A 10,318-nucleotide genomic window follows, 5' to 3' on the forward strand; every position below is an offset into this window, starting at 1 on the left:
GGGAAAACTGGCTAGCCATATGTAGAAAACTGAAACTGGATCCCTTCCTTACACCTTATACAAAAATTAATTCAAGATGGATTAAAGACTTAAATGTTAGACCAACAATGATAAAAACCCTAGAAGAAAACTTAGGCAATACCATCAGGACACAGGCATGGGCAAGGACTTCATCACTAAAACACCAAAAGCAATGGCAACAAAAGCCAAAATAGACAACTGGGATCTAATTAAACTAAAAAGCTTCTGCACAGCAAAAGAAACTACCATCAGAGTCAACAGGCAACCTACAGAATGGGAAAAAATTTTTACAATCTACCCATCTGACAAAGGGCTAATATCCAGAATCTACAAAGAACTTAAACAAACTTACAAGAAAAAATCAAACAACCCCATCAAAAAGTGGGTGAAGGATATATGAACAGACACTTCTCAAAAGAAGACATTTATGCAGCCAATATTGTGTTTAACCTGGTAATATATCCTCTAGATATATGTCAAAGGTGGTTCCAATAGGATTTGTTGGTGGAAAGCATGTGGGCCATGAGAGGGAGGTGTCCTCATATCATTTTTAAAATGTTTGCCTTATAATGGGCCTCAAAAGAAATATTAAAAAAAAATTACAGAGAAAATAGTAATAAGATATTTGCTGCATGTTTTCTGTGTGTCAGGCATTGTTTTAAGTGCACAGACATAACAGCTCGTCATTTCATTTTCATGATAAGCCTATGAAGAGTGTGCTATTACCTCTATCTTACATTTGAGAAATCTGATGCTTGGTTTTTTAATTAACTTGTACAGGTGTTCACACAACTCATTAGTGGTGAAGTTGCAATTCCAACCCAGACAGTCTGGCACTGAAATAGATGCTTTTATAATATTGTATTGGTCATGTCACCCAAGTTTGCATACAATGAATTAAAATCAGAAATCAATAACAAAAATATAGGGCAATAAGAAATAAAAAGTATATGCACTACTAGAAATATTACCGAATCACATTTTTTATTAATTTGCTTCTGTGCTAAGAAATAACTAAAATACAAATTACCACTTATTTATACATGATCAATAATGACAAACTATATAGCAAAATTTATGACATAGGCCAATATAATATTTTGAGATTACTAATAAATGATTTTGATTTTTTAAAAAATCTAAAAATATTTAACATATTTATTAAGGGCAGAGAATAAAAATGAAAATTAATAGCCACGGGATTGATTAAAAGGGGTATAATTCTATACACAGTGAATTGAATACTACTTTGCATAGGAATTTGTTTTAAGATCTATATGAATTGTATCATTTATTTGTAAAATACAAATGGTGAAAACTGGGTCAGAAGAAATAAAACACAAGAATAGATCAATGATTATAGAAGAAATTTAATTTGTCCAAACTCTACCAATAAAACCAAGAATCAGTCAAGATACTTTATGAATCTCTCTACAAATACCACTTACAGAGCATAAGAAAGCATGGAAATCTTCTAAAGTCATTCTATAATGAAACTAAAACCTTGCCATCATAACCAAAAATTAATAGTGTGAGAAACAAATCCATTAGTGATCTTGCTTATAAGCATAGATGACAAGATCATAAATATATTAGCTAAATAAATTTTACAATGTGCTAAAAGATATGCAAAACTATACAAAACCAGATTCCTTTGAAGAAGAGAATCTTCAGCTAAGACGAAGAAATGAATGACGAAATCTGATCTAAATGTCAAGTTTAGGGATAGAGAACATGCAGTACTCATGAGTGTCCATACTCATACCTGTCTGCTCTCTGTCTTTGGGTTTGCCCCCGCCAAATAACTTAATACTCCAATGGGCCTATCAACAAATCCTAGTTAGCTGTATTTCCACTACATTCTAGTATAAGGAGAAAAAAATCCTTTTATTTATCAGTAGAAAATTTTCAGAACTTCCAGAAAAGGAAGGAAACAAAGCAGGAAGTATGTGAAAATTCAAATGCAGTACCCAACGTTCAAAATCTTAGACAAACAGTAAGGTTTTATAGGAAAATAAATATAAAATATTAGTTGTTATTCTTGAAATCTATGAGTGAAGAAAGTATTTGGAAGCATATGGGGAAAATAGAAGATAGTGGAGGCAGAAGGAGCCATTGAGATCCATAGAATCAGTTGGGAGAGTAACACTAATTAGCAGCCATGCTGAATGTGGGGAACAATTCAATAACAGCCAATCAGTGAGTCACTAAGTTCCATTTGAACACCAACAGTCATAAAGGGATGACACAAAGATAGATGCACAATCAAATGTTCCTTCTGGAATTGCACAGGCCTCATGGAAAACTGTGCTGGTAGTGAATATTGGCTGCTTTTGCTGGAAAGATCAGAACAATATATATCCTTGTCCGCCTGCCAGTGGACTTCGTACATGTTTGAAAACCAGTGACCACATGTTTGCATCTTGAAATGATGTGCTTCTAAAGTGTGCATTTAGGTGTGTGTTTGGAAAGGGGAGCAAGTTTGTGTAGGGCAGAGAGAATGAACATTTTTATTTTTTAGAAAACTAATCAGATATAACAGTGGAGAATATAAACCTCAGTTGGATTTTAGAGACAGAGTCTCACTCTGTCACCTGGGCTGGAGTGCAGTGGAGCAATCATGGCTTATTGCATCCTAGACCTCCTATACTCAAGTGGTCCTCCCATCTCAGCCTCCCAAGTTGCTGGGACTACAGGTGTGAAACACCGCATCTGGCTATTTAAAACAATTTTGGGTAGACACCAGGTGCTGGCTTTGTTGTCCAGGTTGGTCTTGAACTCCTGGCTGTAAGTGAACTCCTGGCTCCTCCTGCTTTGGCTTCCCAAAGTGCTGGGATTTCAAGAGTGAGCCATCAGGTGTGGCCCACTATTAACTTTTAATTGTTCACACATCCAATGTAATTGTGTCCCTGAATAGCAGAGATGTGAAAATCCAAGTATTTAAAATAAAACACTCCTGTATTTTTTTTCAGAGTAAACGCTCAGCAATTTTTAAAGACTTAGAAACAACTAAAAGTAAGACAATGATTTTTTATGCAAAAATAAATGAATTGAATGAGGAATTAAAAGCAAAAGAAGAAGAAAAGAAAAGTTTTGATCAGATACTTGAGGTGTTAAAGTAAGTACTTAAACTTTATCAAAATATGAAGTTTATTAAAAATATTAATAAAAGAAATAAGATGAAATTTCCATATTTAAAATGTATTCTTAAAATGGTTCATATTTGTAATTATAACATAGTGTGGAATATGTGTGATATTTGATAATTTTAGTTTAAAAAGCATAATCATAAACTGCTTTCATTCATTATTGCTTCTCTGGGTTTGTTCTTATTTTAATAACTTGGAATGTTTCTCCCTTTCCAAGGAGGAGACCTTTATTCTTTATAACATTAATAATATTCTTCATTACTTTCAGATGTATCAGTATTTATATGTCATGTTTAATAATTTATGGTTTTTCACCCAAATGTTTTTGATTAGTTTCAAGGTAAGAGTTCATGCAAGGTATTCAAATTTATCATCTTCCAAAGTTTCTTATCAGTCACCTCATGAGTCAGGGATATAACTGGTCACTGTTACTAAGGCCTTTGGTTTGGAGAATGATCATGCTCTCAGGCTCATTGGGTATCCATAGACCCTAACCTATTACTTATTTACTCTTCCTTTACTCATTTTGCTTCTCATTTTCTATCTTGTAAAACATTGAGAACTGAACTTGGAGGGGTATTAGAGGAACATGCATTGGCCACATTTAGGGACAACGGTCTGCTTTAAATAAAGAAGGCTACTACAAGCATTAGCAAAATCATAATGCTTGAGGGACAAAGTGTGAAAAAAAGTCTATGCCCAGCCTGTTGCCTTGCATTTTAATGGAGTCACATCAATGTCCCCATCAAGCATTTGTTTAGCTATTATCATAGGGTAAAACTTATTTTCAACATGATAATTCAGCTTTATCTGAAAAAGACTACTCATATTCCCTATATTATGTGAAAAAGCAGGAAAACATATCATTTACTTTTAAAGATATTTATCCACCTTGTTTAACACCTGTCAGAATATCTTGGGACTCAAAGATATAAATATAAATGTATATAACTTACATTAAACTTATAAAGATCTAATTCAGGAGCTGATGAAAATCTTTTCTTCTGACTTCCTCCCATTTCAATCCTAACTTCTGAAGCTGGATCCTATGGCCTTTCGGACAAGAGTGGTTTCCATGTCCCAGTGAATCAGTTCTCTCTAAACTTGACAAAACCCTGCCTTCCAACAAGAAAAGGAGAAAAAGAATTAGCCAATACTGTGGAATTACTTATACAACTATTAATTAGCAGTGATGATATGTAATGTCAAATAATATTTAAAGGTACCATTGAACTACTTGCTATTGTGCCAGGTACGTCCTGGACAATATGTGTACCTAATCTCATCCAGTTCTTACAGCAAATGGTTAAATTGTATCATTTCCAACAAATGCTGAGAAATAGAGGCTCAGGGAACCTAAGATCACACTCTTTCGTAGTGGTAGAGCTAGCTTCAGCTTAGCTCCAACCTGTTCCAAATGTGTGCCCTTTCTACTAACCCCCTAAGATGGGATTACAAAGGAAGATCAGCTGTTTTATGAATAATCTACTGATATTTTCAATAATTTCCCATAGCAAGTTACTTATTATTTGAGAACTCATAGTGGGCATACTGCCAGGCCCCAATAAGGACAAATAAATGGTAAGTGGGAAAGTGTATCTTCAAGTGTCTGAAGATCTTTGCAGGGAGACAAACCTCACATATACAAGACAATTAAAATATGGTGTTAAAAATAATGGCAATCAAAGCCATCCTTGACCCTCACTTAATTTTTATAATTGCTTCTTAACTAGAAAGTGGAAATTTAAAATCCTGACCCATAAGACTTCAAAGTCTACTTGTTTTATCACTGTGAGAAAGGAAACATTATTTTATTGCATAGATATACACGTATATAGTGTGTATAAATGTTTGTGTAGATGTAATTAATAAAATGCTACAATTAATATAATTCAGTATCAAAACAGTGTAGACAACAAAGTACATGTAGTCAAGATATATCAACGTTTTTTGGGAGCAACTATGAACATTTTATCGTTTGGGTCACACTAGCTCCTTCCTGTGTGAATTTCATTGGTTCTCTGTGCTCCAAGATGTCAGTATCATTGGCTACTGATCAGACATCACTTAATAATTTAGAATGTTATTGGTATGAATGATGTAAATGAAATACCAGGGCAAGGCAGATGAAAGGGGAGAAGAACCTTATTTCCTGTAGAAGAAGAGGCTCACATCCACTAAGTGTAAACAAGGTGATATGTTTTCAAATTTGCTGATAACAGCTATAGTGAAGAGAGGGAAAAAATGAATACTTAATGTTGAACTGCTAAATCAGAAAAAGGCAGGACTCGATTTGAATTCTGGTTCTGTCATTTACCAACTAGTTGAGCTTACACAAGCTAATTAATTATCCAAGTTTAGATTCTTCAACTCTAGATGGCTGTCTCATTATTATTCCATAGAGTGGTTTTTGTTGTATTAAATGGGATATTATTTAAAAGCAGAGATATTAGTTTAGCCCTTCCCAAAATATTAGTCTTGCTGCCTTTATAGTTAACTGTACACGTGATTAAATTTTCTATGTCAGTAGACTTGTTAACTAATGTGAATAGAATAAGACTGTGCTGAGCTTTTTCAGATACCTTATTCTGGACACTGAGTTGCTGCTCAACTTTGGCCACCAAGTTATTGTTACCAGTATTGTTTTAACCACGTTTTGATACTTTTCTACTAGTATTGTTCCTTACATAACTACTGAGTTCACCATAAAAGTTATTTTACCTTTGCATTAGGATGTGTTAAACTGCAAATGATAAAATACAGACATGTACACACACGCATACATACACACACCTATTCATGTACCAGCTTAAACAATAAAAAATGTATCATCTTATATAACAGGAAGCATAAAACAGTAAAAATGCATCATCTTACATAGCACCAGCTTAAACAATAAAAAAAGGTGTCATCTTGTATAATTGGTAGAGCAAGCTGCAGGGTTGGTTGATTCAACAGTTCAATACCGGGGCACTCATTTTTTTCTCTCTCCACTATGGCTGTTGGCAGCAACTTTGAAAGCATGATGTGTAAGTCACATTTATTGGATATGAGCTCTTCTACATGGAATTAAGTGCTTCTCACTCATTTCCTCGAGCTATCTTAATATATCTTCTCACCCCTGGACAATGGGTCATATGCTGGTTGGACTAATCAGAATATATCTCTAGAGTTACCTGCTGCTTGGAGGAGGGGTTTTCTTGAAATGCTTAGAGAACAGAAGCATGCTGGACAGGCAACCAAGAGAATCCACTGTTTTTCCATCAATTTTCTTCTACCTGGCTGATTTAGATGTAGCCCTATAGAAGTAGGCCTTGGGAAAAACCAGGGAATTTTTCCAAGGCCTGTCAGCTCAAGGCTCTTCAAGATTTTTCATTTGGGTCCTTTTAAAATGTCTCATAAATGAGTTTTGAAAAATAAAATGTGAATTGATTAGTGGCACATGGAATTCTTTATTCATAGGAACAAATTTGTAACTATGAGATTTAAAAGGGAACATGCACAAGCTGTGTTCGATCATTATATGCAAGAGAAAAAAGACTGTGAAGAGAGAATCTTTGAGGAAGATCAGAGATTTAGAGTGCTCCTTGCTGTGAGACAAAAAACTCTTCGAGATACCCAAGTGAGTATTACTTTTGAATGTTTCAGAATGAAAGAAATATAGTAATAGACAAATTAGCAGATAGTTTGAGACAATTTTTATCCTGAAGTAGCAAGGGTGTTGAGATTTTAAAACTAAATTTGTTAGCATAATAAACCTGTAAGTTTTCATTGTTTCTTCTAAGTAATTATGATATATTCAGAGAGCATATTGTACTTTTCAATGCATATTATGTGTACTCTCATTTATTATCATACTTTATTTTATTTTGAAGTCTATTAATATAAAAATGTAGGCTATATTTATTCCCGAGTCCTTCTGTGCTTTTAATGAAAGACCTGAGAATGAGAATGGTTGTCATTTGTTTCTGAATAAATATACTTTGAATGTTTACCAACCACTTTTTTGAGGAAGGAAAATACATCACACTCATTTGCTGCAGAAAAATCTTGCATAATATTCTAATGGACCTATAAATTTACTTGTTTGAAACAGGGAAATTGTATTAAAATTTCTTTTAAGCCTGAATTTTTATTAATCAAATTATATAAAGCTATACCTACAAAATGTTTGCATTCAGTTAAATGATTCCTATCCCATTTTCAATTTTGCGATAGTTTTTGTTACATTTAATTGTAATGAATTAGTACCATATTTAAAATACATTTAAAATATTACTCATTTTTGGAAGACACAATGGGACATCTTTTCTAAAAAGCAAAACAATTTTCTGTACTATTTTAAAACTCTTTTCTGTGAAAGTTTTCAAAGTATATGTAATATCAATATATGAACTATTTTTGATCCTCTTATTTATATATTCAAATATTATATTTATATATTCAATTATTATATCAATATTTCAATTACCTTCCCTACTTTTTACATATCCAAAGACGTGTGAGAACATTTTTTTAAAGATTATTTGGAACAAATGTACATTGAATGAACAAGTATGCGGGTGAAAGAACGTACCTTCTTTAGTTCTATTGGTGTGGTTTGTCTATAAGAAAATTATTAAGAAGAGAATAATACTTTATTAATAACAATGCTAAGTAACATTCTTCTATTTTAAATGTGGCCATTACATTTTAAAAAAGGGTTTTCTTGGCCTAAAAATATGAAAATAATTGGTGCCATCTAGTGGCAATATGTGATACCTCTTCTTAGAGCAGTTGCTGAAACCAATGTCTGAGTTTCAGATGTGTGAGCTACGAATGGATTGGCGGAAGCTTAGACCCTAATGCACCTCTCAAAACAAGGAGGCTTAAGTTATTTACCGACTTAAGCATTCTTCCCCAACTCATATTTTATTAGAGCAGTAGAATTAGTTATTTGAATTCAACCACATTTCCCAGTCGCAGTGGTGCTGAGAACACAGTGGGGTCTCAATAATCATTTATCGACTGGCGTTCCAGCACTATAATGGAACAATAATAATTAGTGAAATGGCAAAAGATGGTCAGCAGGAGAAAGATGAATAAAACATCCTCTATAACCAGCCTCTAAATCACTGAGATTTGCATTTCTTTTCATCAAAAAGCCTGTCCCTACCTTTCTACTCCCAACTGTACCCACCCCCAGCCACTTGGAAGCATTATATGGTCTCGTGATTTTTTCCGGCCACTGATCTCTATCTGAACTTGTTTTGGTAATTCTTTTATACCTGCTTTTTGTCTGCCTATCTCCTGTCATAATAATGTCTTCTCTAAGGGGAGGGAATTTTCTTTTATATCCTTCTCTGTATCCTAAAAGCTCAGTACTATGTCCGGCCAGAAGTACCCAATAAATGTGCATTGAATGAATAAATAAATAAATAGAGAATGGATGCTTTTTTGGATAATTTTGCTGTCCACATGCTTGATCGCAGCAAGAAGCAGGAGCATTTCAGAAACACTCTTCAAACTCCACCAGCCTGATACTCCTGATGCTTTACCAAACTCATCCTAGATGCAAAAGCTGAATCAATCTCTCGCTCTGTGCCTCTCTCTCTCTCTCTCTCTATATATATATATATGTCTGTCTCATTCTCTTCCTTTTCCTGATACTTCCCACTCTAGTGAAAATGGTTCAGTCATCTTTTGCTTTCTAGCACTTAAGGATTCTGTTAACTATGTCAACAGTACTTGCCAGATAACCTTAAATTTATATGAAGTTGTCTCTTATCAGTTTCTTGGATAGCTCTTTGTTTTGCATTCACTTTATGTGACCAGAATCATAGAGTTTGAAGATGCAGAGTTTAGAGACTGATGTGCCTTATCATTAATGATGATATTTATTTATGATTATGATCAGTTATTGAGTGTTAAATAATGAAAAGACCATGTGATTTCTCATAGAAACCTGATCTCATCCCTGTTTAGGAAGTGGTAAGGGTGCCAATGTGTATGTAATGTAAAGGATCCCTGCAAAGAAAAGAGTCTCATTAAAGACATTGTTATAAATGTAATGTTGCTAATCTGAGGTGTCCCTTTTGGGCAAAAGAATTGATCACAATTATGGATCATCTGTAGGGATGGTTTAATAAAATACTTCACAAAAGCCACGAGAGTTATGAGAAAACACACAATATAATTAGAAATACAAATGCAGCATATGAGAAAACACACAATAGAATTAGAAATACAAACAGCTAATAAAAACAAGAAAATACACACAAACTTCAGATAACATACAGACAGCATGGTTCTGGAGTTAAATTTGATCTCTCTTCAGTAGGCAATTCCATATCAGATATCCTTAAATGGTAGATTTTTTAATAATGTCATGGCATTTTTACTAAATGCCTATAATTTGCAAATGCCATTGCTTAAGATTAAATTTTCAGTGTACCATATTCATCAGAGGACTATAGTTCTAGCTCGTGATGTTTGTCCTTGCTTTTGGAAAGGTCTATACAAAATTGTAGGTTACATATGATATAATTTGTTATGAGTTGTCCTTAGAAGACCTGCTGCATCGCCTATGTCATTTCCTTTCGCTGTGTGTTCTTTCCTTAGATTTGCTCTGCCCTCTATAATTTAGCTTATGAGAGAAGTACAGTGAACTACACTGGGAAGAACAATTTCCAGATTGAGTTCTAGTAGAGACAATGTCCCATTCCTTGTAGAGTTAATTGCTTTTTATTCTGCTTCATATTTTCTACTCTCAGGAAATACCTCTTCCTCTGGCTATAGCAGTCCCAAATTTGGATATTAAATTAGTTTTTATCCGTTTATGGAAAAGTTTTAGCTTAATACACTGTTTCATTTGACCACCAAGTACTGGAATAGTAAGCATTTCAAACAAATTTAATCTCAGAGATATTCTAAAGATTATTACAATTTGTATATTATTCTCCTATTGGTCACTCATCATTTCTGCATTCTCACAACTATTTCATGAGTATTACTGTATTCAAGGCACTCAGTGTTGAATGACCAAAACCCTACACTCCGTTTTCTTTTTTTTTTTTATTTTTTTAATATTTTTTATTTTTTATTATACTTTAAGTTCTAGGGTACATGTGCATAACGTGCAGGTTTGTTACATATGTATACTTGTGCAA

The 10,318-nt window shown here is 33.7% G+C and overlaps 1 protein-coding gene across 1 annotated transcript in view; it reads left to right on the forward strand.

Annotated features, from left to right (window-relative positions):
• The window catches only part of CCDC178 (coiled-coil domain containing 178), a 486,917-nt gene that overhangs the window by 159,743 nt on the left and 316,856 nt on the right, over nt 1-10,318 (forward strand). Inside the window, exons 16-17 of the mRNA XM_011943718.1 lie at nt 2,994-3,139; nt 6,633-6,792. Coding sequence (XP_011799108.1) covers nt 2,994-3,139; nt 6,633-6,792 — 306 coding nt within the window. The remainder of the gene's footprint in view (nt 1-2,993; nt 3,140-6,632; nt 6,793-10,318) is intronic.

Source organism: Colobus angolensis, unplaced genomic scaffold, assembly GCF_000951035.1.
Source record: "Colobus angolensis palliatus isolate OR3802 unplaced genomic scaffold, Cang.pa_1.0 Scaffold220, whole genome shotgun sequence".
NCBI classification, from domain to species: domain Eukaryota; kingdom Metazoa; phylum Chordata; class Mammalia; order Primates; family Cercopithecidae; genus Colobus; species Colobus angolensis.